Below are 27,997 nucleotides of genomic sequence, written 5' to 3' on the forward strand. Positions count from 1 at the left end.
GATTAAATCAAACATAGCAAACTTGCTCCTCAAAGATGACACTGAATGGCATCTGAGATCAAGCAGAAATTTAAAGGTTAATGCGCAGAAATTGCACTGTGCAGTGAAGTGGAGCATGATAATCTCACTTACACCAGAAGAGGTAAGGTACAATCACATGGGAAAGTTCCACAATATGAAATGCTGTCATCTCGTATCAAGTGCCACTATACTAGGACGTGGTGGAAAACTAAGAGTCAAATGCCTGAAATGTGATGTTTATTTGTGTTTGCAGAACTGAAACTGCATCATCTCGGATAGAGAAACACAGAGTATCCATTGGGCACCGTACATTTTTAAGAAAAACGTTTGACTTTAAGCGATTGTGTTATTTCTGCGTTTCCTTTTAGGACAAAAAGCCTGATATGTTTCACAAGTTATTTTTTTTTATTTCAGCACTCTTTGGAATTCAGAGACTTGGATGCTTTCACATTAGTAATTCATGGTGGCGTGGTCCATCGTCACAACCGCGCTGCTGCGTTCGTTGACGAAGCACAGTGAGTTTTGTAGGTGAACGAACCGAGCGAAGAAAAAAGACATGCTCACCGGTAGTTTGCTGTACTCCGCATATTGCTTGACGAGGCAGAATGTGCGCTTGTCGTATATACTGCGCGCGCTTTCTGACCACCAGACACGGAAACGACCGCTGCTGTCCACAAGCCAGCCTACAAGAAAAAAAAATGATAGTTGAGCCCCTGCCATAGGAATCGGTATAAGACAAAGTGAACTGGGTCTTCCCAGGAATCGTTTATTGCTCATTCATGCAAGAGGGCCTGCACGGTCACTAGGAGTTTGGCAGCTATATCACCAGTGGAAGTATATAGATGCACCACACTGATGCACATTTCTATCGCTACGACTAGCGTCCATAGTCATGATTGAAGCCACGTGGTAGCTTAAGTAGTGAACATACACCAGAACACAGAATGGGAAGAATCCCGCGCAAAGATGGCATCAACAAACTCATAATGGACACAGGTATTCAATATGCGCTGAGTCAAAGCGCAATCATTTGAAGAGAAAAACGTCAAGGCGTACGCTCAACGTATAGGTTGGGCTCCGTGTTTTGGGATTCTAAAAATCTGGTAAATACTCACCGAGAAATTTTACACAACTCGGATTTATCCGATGAACTCCGATTTTAAAAGGGCATTTCTAACATTGAAAGGGCATTTTAAAAGCAGATACTTATTATTAGAAAAGAGCGCACTTTCAACTGTGGAGGCTACCTTATAAAATATGCTTGCGCCTATTACAAGAAGCTTTAATGTTGTAATACGATACAAAAGAAGGCATTTAGCATTCCTGAGTTAGTGATATTGTATATGCGTTTGTGCATTCAAACCTTCCAGACATGCAAAATGTGCTTCGTGCACTCACCTGTTTTTTTTTTGTTCCCGTATCATTTCATCTAAAATTTCAGGGTATTAGCAGCAATAATAATAGGTCGTTTATTTTTTCATCGAGGAGGTGAAGGAGACTGAGAAAAATAACTGAGAAAAATAACTGAGAAGAATCTTGCCGATATAGCTCCTGCCTTCCAGGAAGGTACACTTTGGTGAGTTGACAGCAGTGAACATCTATAGCGTTTTAGCAAGGTAAATGACAAGTGAGAAAAAACGAAAGGATGGAAAAACATAATTATCAGCAACAATGCAACTCATTTTCATTGAAACTAAATTAATAAGAAGATTTTGCATTAGCTTATATTCCAAATTAAACATCAAATTCATGACAACTGTACATTTATGAGAAATAAACTTTGATAAACAGAAATTTTCCTTGAAAAAGAAGGAAGTTCTCGGAATTTGAGAAAAATAAACTCCGAAAACGCGGAGTCCTAATAATAGCGTAATGTGCACCTGTGACCACAAAGAGCTTCAGGAATGCGAGAGGCAGAGCTCGTATACATGTAGCTTGAGCAGTGAACGTGGGAAGGCGTCACGCTGCGTCTTTCTCGCTTCACCAAAGCATTCACTGCGTCAATGTCATTGCCTTTCTGTGCCATTTACTGCAGCAGTTCTTTATCAGTTGGTGCAATCATTGATTGATTGATTGATTTGTGGGGTTTAACGTCCCGAAACCACCATATGATTATGAGAGACGCCGTAGTTGAGGGCTCCGGAAATTTCGACCACCTGGGGTTCTTCAACGTGCACCTAAATCTGAGCACACGGGCCTACGACATTTCCGCCTCCATCGGAAATGCAGCCGGAGCAGCCGGGATTTGAACCCGCGACATGCGGGTCAGCAGCCGAGTACCTTAGCCACTAGACCACCGCGGCGGGGCCAGTTGGTGCTATCATGCTCGGAACAATAGGCGGCCGAGAAACGAAGTTGGGGCATCTGGAAGCTGCACTACTCAGTCGGCAATCCGTCACGCTCACACGACGCGAAAGGTGAAGCAGGAACGGCCTCGCCTCCATAGGTCGGCGTGATCACTCATGAGCCAATTCACTACGAATCACTCAGACTCCGATCGAGCCATGAGTTTGAGTATTAGTGAGTCTGGGTGAGTAGTATTCTGGTGAGTTTAGGTTCGAGTGAGTCCGACTGAAGAAATGTTTCTTGAAGCTGAGTCTGAATGAGTCCTGCTAAGGAAAAGTTCGACGAGTCGGAGTCCGAGTGAGTCCAAAGTGCAAGATATAATTCTTGAATGAGTGAGTTTTATTTTTGTTGCATATCTACAGTTATATACTTACGTTCAGCATTACTATCAGCTTTACCTAAATCCACGTTTACAGTCGCGTCTACTTACAAGCATTCGAAGGCAGTCTAGTTCCTATACACCATTTCTATATTTATTGACCAAAAACATGTATGACGGATTACGTAGGGCTACCCTGAATTACCCCCGCCAACATTTCAAGGAAGTTATTGATAAATATATCATATGTGATTGTCTATTTCAAAAAAAATGTCGTTTCTTACTGATCTGCAACACACTCTAGGCTCGTATTTGAAGGTAATATATGAAGGCGCCAAGAAGAGCACCAGTGACTTGTGATACAGGTGTTAAAGAGCATTGCCACCAAAGCCGAAAACTATAATTATCGGCTAACAAGCTCGTGAGTCGACTCCATCGCAATGACTCAGACTCACATCAAGTCGTGAGTTCGAGTCTGAGTGAGCGCTAAGCGCAAAATATATTTCCTGCATGAGTCTGAGTTCCACAATTTTCGCAGACCCAAGCTCATCACAAAGAGATCATCGCTTACGGCGCATTGCACCATTGGTAGAGTTCCCCACAATAATTAATTGGAAGCCTTCATTGGGCTGAAACTATCGAAGCGCTTCCCATCGGCACTGGTTAGTGTTATGATGCAGTAATTCCCTTCACCGACAGCGACGCTGTTTCGTCTACTAAGATTACTGTGAGGAACTTCGGAGGTGAGTGACGTGTAAGGCGCGCTTGTAAAGCTTTGTGCGTGTGCGTTGGCGGCGGAGAGGCTAGAGCGGTGGGCTCCTTTCGCCATAGTCACTGATGTCAAGGCTTCAGTTCTTAGCCTATCTAAATCAACTAGGTTGTATTTTTTCATTGTCGTTGGTTCGTGTAAAATATATCGATGACACTTCCGCAGTAAATATGATGTCACTGAAGTTCTGGTGCACCCCGGTATAAAACACGTTCGGGCTAAAGGGACACTAAAGGCAAATAACCATTTATGTTCCAGTGAAAAGTGAATTTTCGGGAATGTTTAAAACGTCTCTTGTGAACAGCAAACTATTAGAAAATTATGGTAAATGTATGACGCCATATGCGCCAGGAGTGGGACATTAGGAATGGGCCTGATGACGGCAATTGTGCCAACTGCAATTAATTACCAGTACTCAAAATACTTATAACAAAAATAGCATTCCATGCATACAACATAGCATTCCATGCATACATAAAATACACAAAATAGCATTTCATGCATACATAAAATAGCATTCCACGCTTTTACATTTCTTTTTGAATAATCGAAAAAATAAGAACTTGGAGTTACCATGGTGAAAGACGTGGGTGGTTCTAAAGTTCCCTTTTTCCCGGAATGATCTCCGCTTTCACTTAACTGAATTCCACCTAACGTTGCCATTCTGAAAAAAAAAAAAACTAACGCCTTTCCAGTATCTCATATAAGGGTAATTTCTGAAGAGGATTTGACGTCAGGTATTGATACTGATTTCTACCATAACAAAAATATAGGCACCAATACTAAAATGAAGTTTGCATTCCATGGTGGTGTTTAAACTCACAGTGCACACACGTGGTGCATCTCGGAAAGAAATCATGCTTGACACAAGTCCCGTCTCCATAGCTTACCTGAATGATGCGCTAATAATTGCACTAGGCTAGAAAATAATTTGTGTACTATATTTAGTAAGGTCAAAAAGCATTATTTTTTATGAAGCTGCAAACCGAATGCGGACAGTGGGTCGAGTGTTTTATTCCACGTATTAGGTAAACAAAACATTGCATCGAAGAATAAACTATTCGTTGAAGCAATCGCCAACTTCGGTGGTAATCATCTAAATTCCGAACATTCGCGGGGCCAGCATGAAAACTGTAGCCATGCAATGTATTCAGCAATTTAGGTATAAAAAGACACTACAGGTAGCTTTATAGGAACTGAGAAGCAATGCGAATGCTCACACGCATACAGCGTGGGGCCGCGATTTGGAGGTTGTTGAAGTCGCACAACTGTGGAGATCGTTACCCTTGATATGGGCTTCGTTATCGCGACATCACTGTCTGTACATATGACGATATTCAACACGCGAAATTTCAAGCATGTAGCCCTTTAAAGGCCTGGCCTCTCACCCATCCGTCTATTTGCTGGGGTGGGATCACACTTCAAATCAGGCGGTTGATACGGGACTGAAACAAGGCTAGAAATGCTCAAAGCCGTGCTAATATAAGCGAAAAAAGTTTAAAATAATGTAAATAACAGACAGAACTGAGAAGTAACCGCAATAATTCACCTATAATTGCTAAACACGTTTCGAAAACATCGAGCTGACACCTGCGCTGCACAAGGGCGGACACCACTGCCTCGCCAAGCTCGTGATTGCTCCTCCCATCGGCGGTGTTCTGGCCCCTTCATCGCTACGTCTCAAGGGAGAAACAACCTGACAGAATGCGCTGCAGAATACACGTATCTCAACAGCCGTAACCAACAGGAAGTCTATGAAGTGCAGCGAAATATATCACGCGTGTAGCCCACCAAGTTCGCTCATCTCACTAACCAGATCATACTCGCGCCTGTGAAACCCTACATATTTGCAGAAAAGATTAACCACATCGATGGTTTGGCAAGCGGAGCAGTGGGAACCCTAAGAACGAGAATCGCTGGGTGCCCATGCTACGCGCTGCCTAAGGTTTCACTGTAGTATAGAGTTACAGACGTTTTTTCATGTTTACGTTTAGCTAGAGCTGGTGAACGAAGTTATGCATAAATGCAAAAGCTTCTACAGCGTACCATGACTGCCAGTGAATACAATTGGGATATTCGTGGTGGATACACTGACCACTACTCAATGTTATACGACGTTACATATAATGATAGTGGAATCACTCGTACGCGAGAGTGTTATTTCCAGGCAATAGGTTTAACAACCTGAGACTAAAGTATTGCTTCATACGGATCACCATATTAGGCTATGAATCTGCGTGTTTATTCCAGCTGAACGTTGGGACCAGTCTGTGTGAGGCATGACATTTCACGCCTTTACCTGCCTCGCACTTGCCCAGTACCTGCCTAGTTTGTTCAAACCTAGTACGAATGTTACAAATGTTGAAAATAGCGTTGATGATTGCAGAAAACAGTGATGTATCATTCATTTATAGTTAAATAGTCCTCACTGTTTTGTATATAGCGAAAACAGACGTACGCACCTTGAAAGAAAAGATAACGGACAAGGTGCACGTCTCTGCGCAGCAGTTATCTCTTTCTTTAAGCCCTTTTGTTTCGCATAATTGCAAGTCGGAGAATAGAGAGCAATATATCTTGCCTCATCGTGGATAATATGAGCTGCTTGAAACTTTTATTTGATCTACCGATGATTGTAAGGTGTACTTACCTTGAGGAAGTACTGCTTGTAGAAGTTGTCGGGCAGCAGAAAACCCAAATCTCGCAATGTGTATCGGCCTGTGAAAGGTATAGTATTCATCAAGGCAGCAAAATTAAAACGTATCTTCTGCCACAGTAAAACTTATTTCTACTTAGCCTAGTGGATCAAAATTCCTATTTCAGTGATGTGATAAAAATATTCATTGTTGTGGTTTAACGTCCCAAGAGCCCGATATGATTATGAGAGACGCCGTAATGAAGGGCTTCGTGAATTGTGAACACCTGGGGTTCTTTAACATGCACCTGAATCAAAGTACGCGGGCTGCAAACATTTTCTCCTCCGTCGAAAATGCGGCTACCGTGGCCGAGATTTAATCCCGCGACTTGCGGGTGAGCAGCCGAATGCGTTAGCCACTGGACCACCGCGGCGAGTGTCAGTAATGTGAATCGTGCGTGTTCAAGCAGGATGGGAAAACAGTATAGGGGTGCACAAATAAGCACGCGCAAATGTGATAGTATATAATATAAGGAAAGTGAATTTACACATTCAAACAAAAGTGCAATCTCAACTACAAGAAAGCTCAGTTGCTTTAAAAGTTGATAATAACAAGACAGAAACACTACAAGAATTGTACATCGATGGATGCCATTACAAAGAACATTGCAGCCCGAAATGGGGTGGTAAACTGAGGGCACCATACTTCGGGGTATCGCAAGGAAAGATAAAGAGATGGAGAAAGACAGAGAGAGAGAGAGACAAAGAGAGTGGACTCCATGTAACCGAACTTTTGTTCTTGTTGCTCCAGGCGGGCGCCGCGGCAAGCAAAGCAGAACAAGCATCGAATTTTCGTCTTCTTTTTCTTCTTCTACTACTACTACTACTACTACTACTACTACTACTACTACTACTACTACTACTACTACTACTACTACTACTACTACTACTACTTCTGGTACTACTGCTAATACTGCTACTACTGCTTCTACTACTAGTAATACTACAACTACTACTGCTAATATTGAATTTACTACTACTACTACTATCACCCCCCCCCCCCTGCAGAATAACCTACCATCACACATAGCCACTATAATTACGTTCTAGGAGCTTCACAATGAGCTTGCGGATTCACATAAGTTTTTTTTCATCCTTGTTGGTGTCAATGAAATCTTTCTGCTTAATTTTGTGGTCATTTTGGCGTTTGATGTTTGTAAGTGTATACGTTGTGTTTCATCCTACTTTGACTTGGTTGCCGCATGCATTGTACCTACGTGTTATGTTACATTCAAGTTGGAAGTATGTATCTCTTTAGGTTTATTGTTTTGTTTATTCTACTGCTTGCGTTACCTATCTGTCCGACGCGACGACGTAGCACTCAAGGTGCTTGGCTACTGACTTGAAGGTCGCGGGTTCGCTTGCCGCCGTCGATGCACCAAACAGCGCATCTCATACACTTCGATAACGCCCTCAGTTACGGCACTGCTTCTCTCGCATAGGGGGAGTAGAAAAAGCGAGCGTCGATATGCGGCCACGCGGCCATGCAGCAAGAAAGCGATGCCACGAAACGAAAATGTAGATGGACGGTTGACAACGGCGAAAGAAACAGTCTCGTCCCTAGGGACCTTTTTGAAATGAATGCCAGATTCGATGTTTGGTGAGTTCGCTACAATTTCGACTGATAAATTAGCCAGATTTCATCAACCTTCGCCCGCCTTTCAGAGAGAGAGAGAGGAGAATAAGGTTGAGTAAGTGGTTGATTGATATGTGGGGTCTAACGTCCCAAAACCACCAGATGATTATGAGAGACGCCGTAGTGTAGGGCACCGAAAATTTCGACCACCTGGGGTTCTTTAACGTGCACCCAAATCCAAGCACACGTGCCTACAACATTTCCGCCTCCATCGGAAACGCAGCTGCCACAGCCTGGATTCTATCCCGTGACCTGCAGGTCAGCACCTTAGGCACTAGACCCCCGCGGCGGGGCTAGGTTGAGTAAAAGGCAGGGCGCCTTTCAGCAGTTTTAAAGTGGCTATGGACTATTCGCAGAAAGACTTGAATTTTCCCATTAGACTCAACCGCTTATTTCTACCGGGTAAACGGTTAGTTGAGTTACTTTTTACAATTGATACCTTAATTATATTTGTATGCATCTGAACATGCCTTTTGTCACGGTAAATAGAACGTGGCAGGTAGCACGCAGATACCTCCTTTCTTTAATTTTTCAGTAATAGTGGACACATTTTTTTAAAACACCTTGAAATAATAACCAAAATAGAATTAAATAAATTCGCATGCTTACGGAAACAGGTTATCATACATAAATGGCTTTTGTACAGATGTGAAGGGAATTACTGAAAAAGATAACAAGATGATAAATTAAAGCTTCGAAGCAACAAAAGTGGTGAGGCAGTCTATTAGAGTATGTAGCAAAGTGTTGACACATTCACTGGCCAAAAAATTTCTTGCTGCACCTCACTCTTCGCAACGTCATAATTGACATGGATCGGAAGCAACTGACAATACATAGAGCGGGCTGACCATGATGATGTTCGATGTCTTCGGACCACCGTTCCCGTTGCGTACGTTTTTAGGCAGTTTTCAAAGCCTCAAATAATAGAGCCTATCTATCTCTCAGTGATCTGTTCTTTTCATTTTGGTTGACTTTAAAAGATTTCCTTATGAAAGTGCACGTGAAGTTCTCTTTTAAGGCGAAAGCCTTCAATGCCTTGTGAAACGTGAAATTTCGCCCTCTATAACCCCCAACGTTGGCGACAAGCGATACAAAATATTATCATAGCGTGACAACGTCCCCATGTGACGTCAAGACGTCGCCACAAAGCATCAAAATTTTGTGACATAGTGATGACGTCACTTCTATATCACGTGACGTAGTCGCACGATGACATGATCGTACGACATCGCAGATTGGTCGAAGGAAATAATCGCTTGTCGACAACAGTAGCTTATTGTCGCAGTGATGATAAGAAAGCGTCTAGATCACAGAGGCAATGCAAAACAAAGTGACGTGCCTCCGATCTTGGAGGCCGTGCACAAACACGTTAGGTGCAGAAAGCGTTTGAATAGTGGCGAGGCAGCATCATGCCAGCGTCTTGATTCGATATCGATGCCCATGCTGCCACGTGGCTCCATGGCAACAACGAACCCAAGTTTGCTTTTCACACCTTGTGTTAATACGTTTTTTATCAGTGTTTCTGACTTGTAACTCCACGTCTGTATGCGAGAGAATGAAGCTGGGGCGTCAAGTGAAAGTAATAATCTTACGGGTAGCAAAACACATTAAAAATTACTCACCTAAGGTATTGTGAAAGACGTAGTAGGAAGGAGACACGTCCAGAAACGCCCAGCTGAAATGTTATGAAGGCCGTTTTGTTAACACACACATATGACTGCTCACAATCGCTTCCTTGTGCGAATACCCAGAGTTGGCACTTGACTGTCGGTTCCCATTATCTTCATTTACGGCACGTTTTCACATTCGATCCAGGTGAGAACTAGCCCTGTTCTAAATCATTTGTTGCATACAAAGAACATCAAAAAATCGCACGTGAAAGCACGAAAAAAATATATGAAAAAAAACGGCGTTCTTTTTTGAGGGCCCCAAGTCGCGCTTTGAACACATCACGTTACCACAATTCTTTAATATTGGTTCGGTTTCTTTGAGTGAGAGTAACACATCGCACTGCGCATTAGGAATGTTCAATGACTGTGCACCAAGGGGCTATTTTGGACGCACAGGTCTGCGTGCTGTGTACGTTCTATCGACAAAATTTATTGATTATATCCGATGTGTTCGGTGTACCCAAGGGTAAGTTGGTAAAGCAACACTAAAAAGAAAAACAATTTTTCTCGTGCTAGTAAATTGGCCTTCTACGACGTCAAAAGCACAACTCTCACCGCGAGTTGGCGTTTGTATAAGCGAGAAAGCACGCAAAGGTAAATGAAAGTGACGACGCCAAATCCAAGTTTGTGTCCAATTAACTGTGACAGCCTTGATTCTCGATGGCGCCTTCTTGGATTTACATAGTTCGCAATCGGTATAGACGAAGTACGTTGCCACCAGACAGAATTAAAAACTTAAAGTACCATGTTCGAGAAGATTGCTTTGTACCGGAGAGCCCAAAACAGAAAAAAAACAACACTTGGAATTACCTAACGACGCTTTGACGTTTATGCATGGAAATGATATCGCTCTTCAATTTTGGTTCTAATAATAAATTGATAATACTAAAATGAACGGTTTTAGAGTTTTGCGAAACCATAATTTAAATTCGATATTGATTTATTGTTAACTTTAGTGTCTTCTTAATACCCACTGATGTCTACGAAAACGAATTATATTGTGCAGCACAGATCAAGCCTGGCTGTAAATGACAGTTAAGGCTGTTACAAATGCCTTCATCTTAACCAGTTGTGGCCTGGTCACCGTTCCGATTTTGTTCACCGTGCCCTTTTGATACACACCTTAAAACCAGCGTTCATTTATTTTATAGTGAGCCTGCATCGCAAGAACAAATCTTATAGCAAGTCTCTCAGTGTTGACAAAAATAAGCTAAGTAGCCCTTCAGTGGAAGTCAGCATTGCGGGTGGGAACAAGTGAATGGTGGACACACGTGCCCTTCTCTAGCGAGCAGCCCAAGACGACATACTTTTGTAAAACAGGCGATGACGGCAACCAACGGGTCTCCATGGCTAAGGATGAAAGCGTGAAGAAGCCGTCCAGCACGCGTGAAGAACTGATATCTCGAGCCTGCAGTGCAAAGAAAGTATCAATACCCACTATGATATTCTCGAACACGAGTGTGGTAACTACATAGAGCTTCTCTCCTTAGGCTGTAAAATCTACGCATGTGATAGTGTAAGGAATAATGTCAGATAAACGGGGATATAACATATTATGATAGGCGCAAGTTAGATTAGTAGTCGGAGCTAAGATTGGAGAAATATAGCTGTGGACTTAACAAGGCGTGAGCAGAAGCTCACTTCAACGTCAACGAAAACTACAGATAATAAGAAGACTAATTAAACACTATTGATTGATTGATTTGTGGGGTTTAACGTCCCAAAACCACCATTTGATTATGAGAGACGCCGTAGTGGAGGGCTCCGGAAATTTTCACCACCTGGGGTTCTTTAACGTGCACCCAAATCTGAGTACACTGGCCTACAACATTTCCGCCTCCATCGGAAATGCAGCCGCCGCAGCCGGGAATTGAACCCGCGACCTGCGGGTCAGCAGCCGAGTACCTTAGCCACTAGACCACCGCGGCGGGGCAATTAAACACTATACTGCTGCTTGAGTGGCTCACCAAAGACGGCGTGGAATTTGAAATTTTCTTGCTTATTCTGGGGTACTGATAAACGCACAAGGAATGGCTACATCTACGAGCAGCTATCAGAACTACTTATTTCACGGGGTGCAGTTACGGATGTCGAATAATAACTAACCTCGTTTTAAAAATTCAACGAGAACATTATTTTGTGTTATCAGTGTATGAACACAGTAAAGTACCTCCCTCTCTCAACCTAAAAAAAAATGATACTCTATATTTACACCATGCCAACAGGACCTATCGGATTTGGTGCGCTGAATTTGATGATGATGATGATGATGATGATGATGATGGTAAATATCAACATACACATCTTTTACAACACAGGGTGGAAACAAACGGTCACTTGGCTCAGTTGATGTAACAGACTTTACTTAACCTACGACGTTACAAGATTGTGTGTACTTTCCTGAACGTTTAGACAATTAACTTCTATTTTCAGGTTGCGCCTAGCTATAGATGGCTGTAACGGCTTCGGTTATATTATTCTCTTCTATTTTTTGTTTTTTGATGTCTTAAAGATATCGTGTTTATTTAGGCTATTGGACATATGACCCTTCCACAAGCTTCAAATTCTAGCGTCTCTAATACTCGACAGGGGCTACTCGACAACCACTATCGATTTACCTCCTCTAGCTCCTTCCGGTGCTTTAGGATCCGCACTTCGTAATCATTAGCCCACTATTTCTGACGTGACATGATATTGTTAACTCGTAACATTGGCGTTGAGTTTAAAAAGTCGGTAGTTTAAACACGTGCCCGATAGCCTAACAACGGCTATGCTTGAAACGTGAGCCGACTAGGCTGAGCATATATTACAGGCGCTACTGTGGCCCTTGTTTTTCGCTGCATTTATTACCTTTTCGAAAATGCTATTCATGTCTTTGACGCCCTCCATGTGTCGCGGGAAAATATGCAACTTCATGTCGCGCATCTGCAAAAGATAGAAACAACCAGTGCTTACAGTGAACCATCACAATATAGCATGCTGAAAAACAATGGTATATTGTTGAAGCCAGCCAATGCAGGCTCGCGTTCCCACACCCACACATTCATTTATGTTAGAAGGCTTAGAAATGATTTGCGGCAGTGGTACAGTTATATATAAGTACGAATATACTATAAATGTGTACTTGATGTAAGTTGGACAGAGACATTCTTCGATACAAAGGTAGCAGAGATTTTAAGGCGAACTATTAATTTTTCACAAGGCGTCCTAAATACCACCGAAGTTCACTTTGTATTTCTGGTGGCTTTGATTTTCCCATATTTTGCAATTTTAGTTATAAGTAACTTTCTTTACGAAATGAAAGGCACGATATAAATATTGCACTACTGAACTAAAACGGCAGAAATTATCAACTCAGCATGATTAATACAGCGACAGGTGTTCAGAAACATGACTAATGCAATTTAACGTAAACTCTGTTCATATGCTTAACATTAGTTAGGTAGTTTAGAATATCGTACAATGTTGACGTCAATAATATGAAAGGAGATGATAAGTACTAAATAACACCACCACACAGTGTGGATCAACAAGCAAGTACAGTTGTTGGTCGCACCTGTTCCTCTCTACAAAAATAAAGAACCTACATATTATGCAGTGTCTACATCCACTCTTAGAGTGGGACAATAAACTAAGGTGGCCCTTACGTAAGCGCTGCGCCGACAAGACCAACAAGACCAAGCGTTTCTCAGAGACAGACTTTATACTGTCGACTTAAATCATCGATTGACTTTATGAAAGGAGTCTATTATGCTTGGCGAATCAATTGCCGCAAAAATTTACGGTAAGTCATGCACGAGCTAAGTTAAAACGACTTGTCGCACGCTTTAAATGATGCTCTGCTATTCGTACCAGCAACCGCGCTGACAGCTACGCAAGAAGGAAGGGGAGGAGGAGGAAGAAAAGGGGAGGGCACGGCATGACATCTCGCAGCAGCCACAGTAAATATGTAGCTCACGATACTCCCGCCAGCCAATGGTCGTGAACTGTGTTTTAGACGTCATTTGTGCAGAGAAGAAATCTTTAGCTGAGAGCAAGAACTAATATCAGTATCTTTGACTACCGATTAGCAGCTTTTTTGACTACACTGAAATAGTTTTTCAGGGCTCTCCTAAGCTGTAGGAAAAACTGTACATGCGTTGTAACATTGCGCCGAGAGCAAGTGTTTACTTTCATAACATTTCGAGTCTTCTCTGCATGCTGCTGTGTAGGTAAATGCTGATTTATTCATTGCCATTAGCTGTCAGTAGTTGTTGTCAGACGGGGCTAGTTTAACATGCATAACCATAAATTCTTCCACGTGAGCATTACGTAAATTATAAGTTTGTGTCGCCACGTGTTTTTGAGCTCTGTGTCTTGTAGGAAGGCAATAAAAAATCACTGCACGCTCCTTCTCGATGGTATGGGCACTTCAGGAATAAGAACGTCAAATACCTGGTGCCTATGATTACCCCTTTTCAAACTGAGAACCATTTCTTTTTTATTCTTAACACAGTAAAAAAAAACTTAATATTGCTTCCTGTTTTGCTAGTTTATAACGATAAACCCATATTAGACATTCGAGAGATTTTCGTCACATTTGAGTCGAATTCTTATTCAAACATTTAACATTATCACACCTCTAATAAATAGAAAATAGTACCATAAAAAAGCGAACAAACAACTGCCCTTTTTTGCTAAAACGAAGCTGGCAGAAAACTTAGAAACCCGCATAGTTTGTATCGTGGGTCTAAGAAAACTTCTTTCATATATAGTGCCATACACACCTTCTCTTCAACGACAGTATTCATTTCCTTGCCGATGGCGGGCGAATTTTGAAGCATTTCAATAATGCTGGCCTGGATTTGGTGCAACATCGTTTTTACCTGCGAAGGAACAAAAATCACTTCCATATGCGCGCTGCAACTAGTAGGAGTCCTGCACTGTACAAAATCAGTTCGGTACCCATGGGGCCACTTTTTTTAAGTCGTGAAGGCGATCGGCTGACGTGATTTTGTCGTCTATGCGAATCCAGTCTTCTTAAGTAGCATCAGATTATAGTGACATGAGGAGAAATACACAAACAAGGTATGTCGTAAGGGCACTTGTCTTCGCCAGGTAACAACAGCTTTAGTGCTCTCTAAAGTTTAAATCAGAGGAGCGACTTTCATGATTCGTTCTATGTCGATCAGATCACCAGCCTCGGAGTTATCAAATTTGGGACAGTTCTGTCCTAATCTGCCCAGCCCTCTCTGCTCTTACGTTTTACTTATCTTGCTTGCCTTACCAAGTCCCCACCGTCCCATTTGCTTTCCGTCGGAACGTTGTCTTCGCTGCCCACCTGAATGTTTATTTTCTGAACCTGTGTTACAACCAGGGCATCTAACAAAATATTCGTTTTAAGGGGGTAAAAACAGCTCCCCCCCCCTGAAATGATGAAAAAATTGCCTTGAAAGCGTCGGCATCACTGCCATTATTTAATAAAGCAATGCTGAAGACCTCAGGCTCTGTATTGCGGATACACTCATCTTTTTCGAGGTGCAGGATAGCTCTGTAGCTGCCCAGTTGTTTAGACGCAAGATGTGAAGTATAAGCTTAGTAAAAATCGGCACACCTTTTCAACGTCCACAAGAGGCTGGCTGCGCAACAATGTGTTGGCAAAGGTCGCTCCAAAAGTTGGTTCCAGCAGTGCATAGCAGGCAAGTATGGGGTCACCCTGAGCGTGCAGCTGAGGAGACAGCTCGTCAAGCGGTCTGGGCAGCATTGGAGACACGGCGACGAGGACCCGCCAAGCTACAAGAGTAGCTAAACTTGCCCTGTGTTACCAAAATTGTAGGCTATGAGGACATATCGAGATTGCCGGTGTGCTTACAGTGATACTGTTAGATCAATCAGAAGTTGAAACCCTAGACATGTCATTAGCAATAGAATAACGAAGTGTCGTTTAGAATCAACATATTTGCACAGCACAAGACTACGAGTAAGTGGAGACAAGGACAAAAATAGCGCTGATGAAAGATCACTCTTTCTGTCCTTGTCTCTTTTGTAGTTACGTCGTAACTACTTGCAGTCTTGCACTGTGCAAATACGTTCATTCCCAATCACCAACAAGCCCAGCATCTGTAATTTAGAAGAATTGAAGCTTTGGCTAGTTGGGGTGCAGTCTTACTGGCAAGTTCTTTCAGCGCGCGAACATAAGAAAATAACTGTGAATCGTCTCCCCGAAGGAAACCCTGCGGGATGCGAAGCATCAGCGGCGCGCACGGCGTTGACCCGGTTGAAACAGACGTCGACGTGGGTGCTGGAAGAACGGTTTGAAGCGAAACTCGGTGTAGCATTTACTCAACTAGACGTTCGTTTGAAACGCAAAGACACGGGAGGTGGGACGCGTTGAAGACGCATGCGCTCGGCTTCCTCGGCCCGCATCTCGTCAGTGTTATTCACGCACCGTCTGTATTCTCGAACGGGATCACTGTTCTTGACTCATCGGTGTAGCTGGTCTTTCACGGCTGACGCTTGCGTTCGGCTTCACTGGCTCGCGCCTCGTCGGTGTTGACGTCGCCATTCGCGAACGCGATCGGCTTTGCCAACCTTCGCAACGCCGGCAACAACAGGGAAGTGTACGCGCACTAGCTGGAAGCATGCAGCGACCACGTACCGCCCGTCGGCGCGATCGTGCGGCAAGCAGCGGCTCGCGGCTTTTTCTCGCCGACAGATGGAGAGGTGGTGCGGTTGAGATGATAATTAACGGGGCTGAGTATCTAAGGTAGCACAAAAGATAAGTAATGACTAAGGACACCAGGAATGTAGCTGTAATGAAAAATAGGACACTGTGGAAGTACAATAGGTATGACGTTGTGAGAGGGATTTGTAAAGGTAACATGGTCCCTGGTTTGACGTTCGGCAATGCAGTCCTGTGCATGAAATCAGATGTTCTAGTAAGATTGGAAATTAACACAACGTGGCATAGGTATACTTGCTTTGAGAGCACACCGGAATACCCCAAATCAGGGGGTACAGGGTGTTATGGGTTGGACGTCGTTTGAGTGCAGGGAAGCTAGCAGCAAGATGAAATTTGAGGAGCGATTGAGAAAAATGGGAAAAGAGTGTTGGGCTAAGAAAGTTTTCAGCTACTTGTACATGAAGAATGTTGATACTAAATGGAGGAAGTGAATTCGAAAACTGCCAAGCAAGTATTTATACAACAGCAGAATACCAAGCGGAAAAAAACATCGGTTATGAAGAATGTGAAGGAAACAGAGAGGGACATTTGGAAGATTGGAACGCTTACGAAATCGTCACTGGAGACCTACCAAACCTTAAGCAGGAAATTGCAAGGGAAAAGTTCTACGATAATTCTCGGGGTAGTGCTCTGCTCTTCCAGGCTAGAATAGGAGTATTGCTGACCAAGACGTACCGAGCAAACTACGAAGGCACAGGCACAGTATGTAGTGCATGTGGAGAGAAGGAGAAAACGGCTGAACATTTGGTATTGTTCTTTAAAGGGCTCCGCCCTATAGTCGAAAATAATGGCGCCGAAGTTTTCAAAGCATTAGGGTTTAGGGACAGTGAAGGCAAAATAGACTTTAAATGGACAGAAATAACCAGGAGGAGGCTAACTGATGGGTGGCTGCTATTGAGGCGTGATTGAAATTCAATCCTTAAACACAGAGTAATAGTACCTAATGTGGAAATATATGAGCGCACAAGGTAGAAGGAAAAGCACTTGACAGGAAAGGCGCTCATCTCCACATATTTTAACATATATTCCCTCATTATGTTGTAGCAACTGGCCCAAAATTCCACTTTACTGATAGCACTTAACTTTATGGCTAGGTGGCGTGAGCCACCACCCGACCTAAAGGGCACAGCCGGATCCATCCATCCATCCATCCATCCATCCATCCATCCATCCATCCATCCATCCATCCATCCATCCATCCATCCATCCATCCATCCATCCATCCATCCATCCATCCATCCATCCGTGCATCTATCCGTCCATCCATCCGTTCATCCATCCGTGCATCCATCCGTCTGTCCATCCGCCCGTCCGTCCATCCATCTGTCCATCCGCCCGTCCGTCCATCCGTCTGTCCATCCATCCATCCATCCATCCATCCATCCATCCATCCATCCATCCATCCATCCATCCATCCATCCATCCATCCATCCATCCATTCATCCATCCATCCATACATCCATCCATCCATCCATCCATCCATCCATCCATCCATCCATGCATCCATCCATCCATCCATCCATCCATCCATCCATCCATCCATCCATTCATTCATTCATCCATCCGTCCGTCCGTCCGTCCGTCCGTCAGTCCATCCATCCATCCATCCATCCATCCATCCATCCATCCATCCATCCATCCATCCATCCATCCATCCATCCATCCATCCATCCATCCATCCATCCATCCATCCATCCATCCATCCATCCATCCATCCATCCTCATGTGGATGGATGGATGGGCTCGAGCGTTGCCAGTGGTGGAAAGGGTAAAGCGAAAGAAGCTGACACGTGGCGAGTGTTCGGCAGGCGAGGGAGAGAGACGTCACCGCGCACTGCTAGGAGGGCGTGAGCTACTTGGGACCGCTGCTACACCTGTGACGAGGAGAGCGGTGCGGACGTAGGGACAGCGTTACACAGGCTAGTCAAAAGGGTCCTTCGCGTATAAAAGGGACTGAGTAGACAGAAAGAGCAGTCTTGTAGTCTACTCTGTCCCTTTTTTTCTTATCTTCGCGCGCTGAAAAGACTTGCCAGTATGATAACGAAGCCTGTGAGTCTACAAACTGATTTCATATCCAGCCGTTATTACGAAGCTTGCAATTGTGCTGAGTAAGGTGGTCCTCTTTTCAGTCCACTTTTTCAAGCAGTTGCCTAACGCCACTTGGCCACCTTTCAATCGCCTCCTCTCATTGAACTCATTAATCCCCACCGTAAAATTGTGATAAACACAGCCAGGCAGAAAAGGCAGAGAAGAAGAAGGACATGACATGCTCGAACACGGCGAATTGATGGCTCCTGGCTCAGTTTCTCTGTACTAACTAACGTCATAGTATCTACATCCACCATAGTCACGAGCCATTTCTTCCTCTCTACTGAGCCTCGCTCTAGCCCCTGAGGTCACCTCATAATCACCGGCGTGCGGGTACACACGGCTACTAACAGCGACACATAGAAGGCTAAGACAAATAGGGCTGCTGATCGGATGGTGTGGCGTGATGAGCATATAAGCACTGTGTATCAACGTTTTTCTATAATATACTGTATAGAGAATTGCAAATGCGCGTGATGTTTATTTATTTTCCTTGCGCGCGTGATTATATTCAGTAATTAGGTCAACATATTGTTTTACGCGTATGTTGCGTGAACTACTATGCAGACCTATATACGGTAGCACCAGACTGTGAACTATAATGAAACGCGATGCAAAAACCTCACTCAAGCTGGCATTTTCAGAACGTGTATGAATGTATCTGAGCCTCAACCAAGGAATATAATATCGGCTAACGATTCAGAGCAAAGTGGTTCCATGTGTATAAAAAAGCAGTTGTTAAAATATTGCATGAGGATAGTTATTCTAGTGGACACCCACCTATAACGTGGCAGGGTGTTCATTGTCTCACCTCGAGCTGTTTCCAAATACGGGCACCAGGTGGCGTAGGAAGTCCATGGATCTGACAAGAACATACACGTCCTCTCCGAGCGAAGACTGCTTGGCGCTGAACAGGGTGGACAGAAATTCCGTCCAGCTCCACTGTTTATACGTTGACAAGAAAAAAAAAACAAGCCAGAACAGAACACAAACCTTCTGAGAACACGTCTTCAAACGTTCATTCGTATCTAAGCACAAAGAAACGTACTTCAGAGCCAAAACAATAGGAAGTGCCGTTCTAGAACTAATCTAAAAGTATTGCAGATAGTGAATATAGCGTAAGATATGAACACCATCATACCGTGAGGCATTTTGAGAACTGAAAATTTGTAGGCATGACTTCAGCAGAAAGCCAGCGATTGATTTTCAGAGTTATAATTTTTGGTATACCACCAATATCTCGTATGAGCTGGAGCAACCTTCCTACGAAGCCAGACTGCAAGCTGGCATCGCACGCAAGATTAAGGAAAAATCAGAGCGCACAAAGCCGGTTACACGTAGATACTTTCGGAAAATAACGTTTTTAGAGCTTGCAGTAGAGGGCTTGATGGTGCAAGTGTTTCTGTAGTGTAAGTGACCCGGATAAATGGGAACTCTTTTGCAACCGACTCTCGACTGCAGACGCATGCATGTACATGCGTTAAGGCAGAAATATTGTCTTTTACACCAGTGTAGTGTCTTTACCACTGCTGGATATATGTCGGCAGATCTTGGTGAGAACATGCCATATCAAAAACTTGTATATTTCTTGCTCCCTAATTAAGTTTGTTCACTCCAATACACTACAATACTTCTGAGGCCTCTGCATACAGTCTATGAATTCGTGGCTTACTCCTGCGGAAAAATTGCAGCAAACACATTTTGACATTGATTTCCTACAACATCGCCACTGGACATGAATCTTGGGCATAAAAATACGACATTAAAGTATATTTGTACAGCAAGGAGTGAAAAATATTATTTAGTCAATGCAAAAAAGCGCGAAATCACAGATCATAAAATCAAGTTGATGCGTTTTCTTTTATGAAATTGTGCATCAAGAATTGGTACCTCAACGTCAAACTGCCAGGGCTGCTTTGTACGTGGACGCGACGTTAATTAATTGTGAATTAGTGAATAGAGTAAATAAATGTGCTTGGTTTTTAATCCTTGTGTTATTTCGGCAAAAACATTATGCATCTTATTGACTACTCCGATAAACATGAAGACACACCCTATATCAAGAAAACAAAAAAGAAACGTAGTGACTATAAGATGAACAGTAGTTGTTTCGTGCCAGCGAATATTCAAAACCATGCAGTTTCTGCGTGATAAGGGCATTATCTAACCACTTGGTCATTTTTGTGCATAGCCTTGTTGCATGGCTTGATTGCATTTTGACTCTATGGGCGACAACCTACCTGCGGCAGTTCCACGAGGTTACTGATGAGGACTCGCTCGAACAGTGGATCAGCCTCTGTTGGTATGTCAGCTATCTTAGCCTGCAACGGTGGGTAAAAAAATATCTAGGATGACTGCCAGTTGGGCGTGTTGGTAAAGGTTCATGTTGGAACAAGCGCAAATATACACACACTCAGAGAGGACACATACAAGCTCTTACTACCAACTGAAATTTTTATTTCGTAAGGAACGCTAATAAATACATCACACGCATGTACGTAATTCCCGACTTCCCCTGTCATCATCAACAACGTGATATAACAAAATATGCACTCCCGTAATCTATGGCACACAACCAAAACAAACACGTGTCAAGAACTAAGAAAAGAAAGTGAAACAGAAAAAAACCGCTTGTCTGTGTCCTCTCTGAGTGTGTGTATTTTTGCGCTTGTTTCATTATGAAAAAAATATCTCGGTGAGATTCATCTACCCGAACACCATAATGTTCAATGGCGATAAGCGATAACACATTTCTTTACAGCAGTACGTTCTAACGCTTTTATGCCGTTTACAAGTGTTGGCACAATGGCAAGAGCAGAAAAGCACCCCCCCCCCCCCTCCCGGTCTTTATTAAGTAAGAGGATACAACAAGTGCAGACCGTGGTACAGGCGGGCTTTTTCTGCCATTGCTTAATGTGCAGTGTTATGAGCTGGCATATTTCTTTACAATCTAGCTTAAGAACCGTGATGTGGTACACCAAAAGTAGTTTATTTCTTACATTAACTTCCGTAAAGTTGGAGAGCAAAAGCGTCACTGCTTCATCAAGATTTTTACGACCATTGCAAAGCCTGATTTTTTTCGGACTCGACCAAACGGGAATGGAGTGATGTTGAACCCTTGCTTGTCCCCCCACCTCTTCAAATGGAGGAACCCTATACGCACTCCTATGGAGACGCTACAGTAATGAGGGACATATCGAGCAAAACTTGTAGAGCTCATTCAGACTAACTCATGAAATATATTTTGTGCTTAGGGCTCACTCGGACTCAGACTAACCACATTTTTTTCTAGTGCGACTTGGTCGCATTGACTCTCAAGAAAGCTTCTTCAACCAGACTCAGTGAACTCGAACTATTAAAAAAAATGGCAGCATATCCACGGAGTGAATAATGTAGAGGGGGGCGAAGCATCCGTATGTCCATGCGTCCATTTGTGTGACCCTCCGTGCGTCCATTGGCCCATCCGTGAGTGCGTCTGTTCGTGCGTCCGCACGTCCATCTGTGCGTCCCTGCGTTCGTTCATGCATCCACCCCTGCGTCCGTCCATGCATCTGTCTGTGTATCCGTTCGTCCATCTATTCAACACTCCAAAAACCACCATCTCGCATCTTTTCATCATATATCCCCAATATAGAAGCACCACCATCCAGCGGACATTCCAAGGATTAAACGAGAGATGGCACACGCACACTTTCTTACGGCTTGCGCTTCTTGCCTACTTCCCACCTTTAACACCCTTGAGTTCATGGTATATACTAGTTCACTGTATTCATGCCACTGCGGCTCAACGCTCGCTAAACATTTCTAAAACCAAGGAGGATACGCCCAGCGAGTATAACGTAGCAACCCTTTCTTGTCAGATAGTTTTCAATGTACATGCCAATGGCTGGTAATGGGGAATGGGATACTGAAGAATTCGGTTTTTAGTTAAAGCGCACGCTGCGAATTTTTTATTGTTCAACAACGCACAGGAGAAATCTTCCACCGGCACCACCTTGCAGGTCAAAACGTAAGACTGGTTACACACTTTACTCATCCGCAGTCACTGAGACACAGACTTACGGCTGAATTTGTGTCTGACTGGGTCTGCTCATAAATTTGTTAGCCTAGAATTAGCTTTTCCTACCGTGGGGTCAATGCTCTTGAACACCATTACCATTACGCCTCTTTTTAATAGTACCTCTGAATACTAGTGTTGAAAGCTCGCGAAACACTAGGTAATTTTTTCAAAAGAGATGACAACATAACAAATTTATTAGGAACTTCCTGTGAGGGATTCGGGGAGGGGAGGTCAGAGCACATGCCTACGTAATTCACGTCTCTGATTAATAAATATCGCATTGGTGTATGAATGGCACTGCTTTAGAATACGTACGAGTAGATTTGAGCATGAACTTGAATCGACGTAAAAGTGATATGAATGGTAAATATGAGTAGACAAGACCATAGGTCGGCAAAAAAAAAGAGAAAGCGCAAGTGCAACTCACACTCACCCGAGAAGCATGTCTCGCACCTTGGACTCAATAGGACACATACTCACACTAACATTTTTTTTCACCGGGCTTACATGGACTAAATATTACAAAAATAATACTCCCCCAGACTCACCTTGAGTCGCAAACATGGTTTGGTGTTAAAATGAATGAGTCCTAGGGTGTCGACGCATGAGTGAGGACCAGTGACGAGGAGACAGTAATTGGGCAGACAAGCAGCGCCAGAAAGACGGGATGGGCTGCAGGTTACACAAGTGCATTGACAAGCAGCGCCAGAAAGACGGGATGGGCTGCAGGTTACACAAGTGCATTGACTGGATAAGCCAATGCTCCACACTGGCTTAGGTGCACCGGTGAGAAATGATGCCAAAGTAAAGGTTGTTGGTTAAAGTAATTAGGGCTGCTCACAGTACGGAAAAAATTTGGCTTAAAGCCCACAGAAATTTTCGTTCTCAGAACACTTGTTAAGAGAAGTAATACACTCACCAGGGCTATGTCATTCTCCAAATTGAAAGTGTCCTCAGCTAGACGTGCAGCGTGGTTCTCGTCTTCGACGAGATAAAAGAAGGCCTTGGCCATCAGGCCCTGATACCAAGCCATCCGAATCACGTTGTCCTCCAGCAGTGGTGTTTCGAGAAAAACGTCAGGAGCACCAAGCTGCGGAAACAAGACACCACCTGGATAAGGAGTCAACTATGACATCACTATGGTAACGTTATTACTGACAGATAAACAAGTACAGCTTGAGTGTGGAATATTGCCGTATTTTTAATCTTATTTCTTGCTATATGCTTTCACATTGTTTTTAAACCACATGATCGAGAAACGAAAGTGTGCAGTTGCTCCAAGGCATCCAAACCAAAAGCATTTTATGCTTGGTCCACTCCGTCACGGATGTGACGTACGTTGGAGTATGTACACTAATGTACGAGCAAAGTGACCAGAAAAAAGATGTTTCTTCGCCGAGAACTTTCGGTCTAAGATAACAGGCGCGCAGCGTTCTACGCACTACGCCACCAACGCAGATGCATGAGGCTTCAGAAACATGCAACGTCTCTCACACATTATTCATGGTGTGGTGCTCTTGATCGGCAGGGCCAGGAGGGCGGAACAGTGCCACCGCCCAAGAACGGTGAAGCGAAATGCTGCGTTATTACACTGATGGACGACGACATGCAATGATTAGGCGACGACGCAGTTAAGACGTCTTGATACGCTTCTCCGGTGATATCAGTGAGAAACACTGGCCGCGTAAGGTGCGTCACTGAGTGCAATACCAGTATTTACCTTTAGCTTCAGAGTTCGCGTGTTATGGAGTATAAGGCAGCTTCTACGTGCATCAATGGTGTTTATACACGACCAACTCCCTCAAGCAAGTTCGGAACAACAATGAAACTGTTGCAACAAGCGCATCAGAAACGCAAATATGGCGATGGGTGAATGTCGTATTTTGCTGGAGCGATACAAACGCCAGTGGGACGTAAAACATTTTCACGCATTGTCAGCCTAAGCTACGATCGTCTGCCTTCCATGAAGACGCTGCAGAAGCGCAGCACTAGTGTATCTATGAAAACAGGCATAAGCGACCTTATTATACACTTGAGGGCGCACACATCCCCTTTCTCTCTTCAAGTGACGTCGTTTTAAAGAAGTGAATATATTCAAGTGACAATATATATTGTGTTTGTTGGTGTCGTTTTTGGATGCGATTGATGATATGCTGTGTCCAAGTGTATGTTAGCAACGTCGGCCACAATGGTGAAAGTATGATCATAAGTGTTAGTCGTTGGGACAGTGATGTGACACTAGGCGTCAACCTTGTGTCGCTCATGTCGAATAGATGTTGGTAGCGGTCAAACACGAATAGGCATTGTACAAGTGATCGAACATCAATGCGCAGTAAACCATATATTACCACTGTGAAAACATGTTTAACTTTCGTGTCATACCCATTCGTATGTCAGAACAATCAGCTATGTTTATTTTGGAGGGGTTTGTGTACTTTAATATAAGTTCAATTTAACCATCGTAGTACACAGTACACCAGTAAGCTGCTTGTACGCCTGATTTCGTCGTAATGTTCTCACGTGCACTTGAATCAAATGCATGAGCTGTACACGAAACCCCGACGCGGAGGGAGAATCAAGAACGGATAATTACTCTGAAATGAAGCTCAGGATTAGTTAAGTTAACCAGAACTATGAAGGTAACTGAAAATACTCGTGCCATGTTAGACTGTAATTCATAGAGTCAAAATTCCGCCCTCGCCTTTATTAAACATTTTCTACAGCAGGCTAGAGGATATGACTTGAGTATGCACCGTGTAAAACAAGTTTTAAGAACTTGCTCATTTTGCTCACGGCTTGTCGGACGCCGGTGGCCGGCGTGTACACCAGTGTTACCAGTGTGTACACTTCTGTGGTCACGCTCAAGGTTGCTTCTCCGGTTATTCTAACAAAGCACAGTAGATGGTGCGCCGTCATCTAGTGATCTAGTTTTTGATGACCTGTGCGCTCGTCTCCAAGTGGCTTTGAAAGGAAGGGAAGTGAAGAGAAAAGTGTGGCCTCATAACTGTCTTTCGCTCAGGAAGTCACCTTAACAACGCCACACGGCAGATGAGTAGTGACGGAGAGAAAGAATTGTGATAGAGAAAGCAAAAGAGAACGGTGTCAGTGGTGCTTGGTCTGGTCGCGCGTGAACGCGCCGTGTTTCCGAGCCAGGAGAGAAAAAAAGAACCGTCAAGCTGGCCGGCAGGACGAGGATCGTAGGGTCGTCGCTTCGTTGCTATGGCAGCACGTGACGAATTCGCGCGATGAGTGTTGCGCACAGGTACCGCCTAAGCCTTTTCACCTGCTTGCACTCAACCACGTTGAAGAACGCCTGTTAGCTCCACGTTTGTCATTTATGAGCTTTAGGCATTTGACTCGCGGCAGCGGCCAGTATGGCATAAAGGGGCAGGTGGTTAACGTACCGATCAACGTGGCCAACAGTGTGCAGTGCCAGCCGCGGAACGTGCCCAACAACGCTTCTTTCGACGTACATATCATGCGCCGGCTAGTTAACAAGCCTTCCTATAAAGAATGGTCTCCCCAAAAAATGTCCCGTGCACTTCGGAACAAGCTCTTCTAACATCAATTAGTTTGCAGATATGGCAGTGATTTTTTTCGCGCCTGCATCCGTAGTTGAATACGTCCCCTCTCACAGTAAAATACAACGCTATCCACTGTTTAAGAGCAGACGGCGAAAGCACATGCCGTTTTCCTGTCTGGTAGTTCCGTTGCTTTGTATTGAATTATTTGCAATAGTGAAAATTGCAAATTTTGGAGTGCATATGCAATGTACTGACTCATCTAGAAGCCGTGACATGATATTACTTTTACGGTGCAAGCAAAGTAAGAGGGAGATCAGTTAGCTTGTTTTATTTTTTCAACGGAATGCAGTGTACGTAAAGGCACAAGGAGAGCAATGAAAGTAGTGAATTGAACTAACCCTACGAGGAAAAAAGCACGTCCCCTTTGGGCCATGTGGCTTTCGCGACAGCGAGGAAGTGTACCCTTAACAGAACACGTTTAGATGCTAGTTGGTAATACATCGCCACTTAGACTATTACAGCGTTACATGTCACGAGCACAAGAGAGAGAAGTACATGGCGGGATGTACAGAAATACAGAACCCGTCCTGTCGCGTACTTGTCTGTTTCGTCCTCGTCAAATGTAGCGCTGCAATGAAAGTGTGACGCATAAGATAGTTTCTTGCTCACAGCGCACACAGCCTGCTCCTTGAGCTGCACATCGGGTCTCATCTGAGCCGACAGGAAGGACTGCACACCGAGCGTGCGCAATGCCATAGCTGCCAGGTGAGACAGGTCTAGGCGGCGAACTTCGTCAGCGTTGGGTGGAAAGGGCAGACCCAACTTGACCAGCAGTGCTTTGAGTGGCGCCGCTCCCAGCTCCTCGATCGAATCTGCAAAGCGCACCGCCAACAGTCATCGTGGCGCACTGCGTGTATACTTGTAGTACCTCTGATAAAGAAATTTTCGCTTCAGCACTAAACACGTGCGCAGTTAAACAGTTCGTGTACAACAAAAGTGGAGGGTGCACGTGGCCCTCAGAGCAACTTCTAACCATCTTTAATTACATGGTTGCCGCAGTCGACCTGATCTTAACCTGCCGCAGTATCACTGTAGATATCGAGTAATGTGGCCGAGAATTAGGCGCGTTTGATTCAGTGGCCAACCTTGGTGCACTCGTTTAGAAATAAGAGTGCTCATGGGTCAAGTTTGGAACATACGTTAATGAACCTTAGGTGAAATAAAGGAACACTTTCAGTATAGGCCACCTTGAAGTTTCGGGGTTATTAGTTTTTTTGTAATTTTTTAGCAGCTAATTCAGTAAGATATTCATTAGCAGAGAATCGTCTGCCCTTGCTACCTCGAGACAGTTAGCTAGAACTTGCTTAAAGTTTGCTTAGCTCAAGTGCATGCCAACGAATCTTCCATGTCTGTCTGAAGTAAGTGGTGTAGACGATGTAAAATGTGGAACTTGTCCATACATTTAAGCTTACATTTAATGTGACTGACAGTCACTTCATGGATACCTGAGAGTAAACTTAATCTAATTTTTGCAGTTGTAGTGTGTGCAGATTACCATCTATATGACTGCGTTTATTTGACATGTCGCGAAAAGCTTGGGGTGAAGTAGCTTCCTTGTTTTCCTATACACATCTGTGTTTCTACTAGGATAAATTGAATTTAGGATAAATTCGTAGAGCATGACTCCTCACAATATATTGTTGATAAGGGTGATGACTAGAACGTTGTACACGTTAAACTTAGAAAAGTTTCTCTTGTTTTGTAATATTTACGAGAATAATGGCAGCCGTACACATAATCCCACCAACATGTGTAAAACATCCTCTTAAAAATCTGTACGAATTCAGCAAATGGTGGCAGCTAAATAAAAATTGCTCAGGTTTTATAAGCAAATTCTCGACCACCGATAGAAAGAGGAGAGTATGTTGACCACTTTAGTCTTCCAAAGTAAGTTTGACAGGTATAGAATATAACCACGTTGTGTTAGAATTGTCGAAAAGTAACTTAATACATAAAGTAGCACGCCTTCGATAACGAGTTACCTCTGTCCATGCAGCCAGTGAAGATGGCGGCTGCCTTCTCTTCGGCACTCTGGAGGGCACTATCAATGGCCGTTGATCTGTAGGTTTCTGGAATGGTATAACGACGCAT

The 27,997-nt window shown here is 43.7% G+C and overlaps 1 protein-coding gene across 1 annotated transcript; it reads right to left on the reverse strand.

Annotated features, from left to right (window-relative positions):
• Positions 1 to 7: 7 nt before the first annotated feature.
• LOC142765560 (endothelin-converting enzyme 2-like) lies at positions 8 to 27,997 on the reverse strand. Its single transcript, XM_075866730.1, has 14 exons — positions 27,889 to 27,997; positions 26,516 to 26,718; positions 23,242 to 23,412; positions 20,503 to 20,583; positions 19,074 to 19,204; positions 15,047 to 15,248; positions 14,220 to 14,318; positions 12,304 to 12,378; positions 10,761 to 10,861; positions 9,406 to 9,458; positions 8,393 to 8,444; positions 6,103 to 6,170; positions 586 to 704; positions 8 to 52 (listed from the first exon to the last, which is right to left on the reverse strand). Exons 1-14 carry the CDS (start codon positions 27,995 to 27,997, stop codon positions 8 to 10), a joined length of 1,509 nt encoding a protein of 502 aa, XP_075722845.1.

This window comes from Rhipicephalus microplus, chromosome 1 (genome assembly GCF_043290135.1).
Source record: "Rhipicephalus microplus isolate Deutch F79 chromosome 1, USDA_Rmic, whole genome shotgun sequence".
In the NCBI taxonomy this organism is placed as follows: domain Eukaryota; kingdom Metazoa; phylum Arthropoda; class Arachnida; order Ixodida; family Ixodidae; genus Rhipicephalus; species Rhipicephalus microplus.

What these genes read in the sequence shown, in the direction of transcription:
- LOC142765560 (XM_075866730.1), bottom strand. Translation starts at nt 27,997, where the DNA reads ATGCGTCGTTATACCATTCCAGAAACCTACAGATCAACGGCCATTGAT. An exon ending in ACCTCGTGGAACTGCCGCAG is followed by an intron (nt 19,205 to 20,502) that starts GTAGGTTGTCGC and finishes ACGTATAAACAG; the next exon opens with TGGAGCTGGACGGAATTTCT. An exon ending in CGGAGTACAGCAAACTACCG is followed by an intron (nt 53 to 585) that starts GTGAGCATGTCT and finishes GCTTGATCTCAG; the next exon opens with ATGCCATTCAGTGTCATCTT.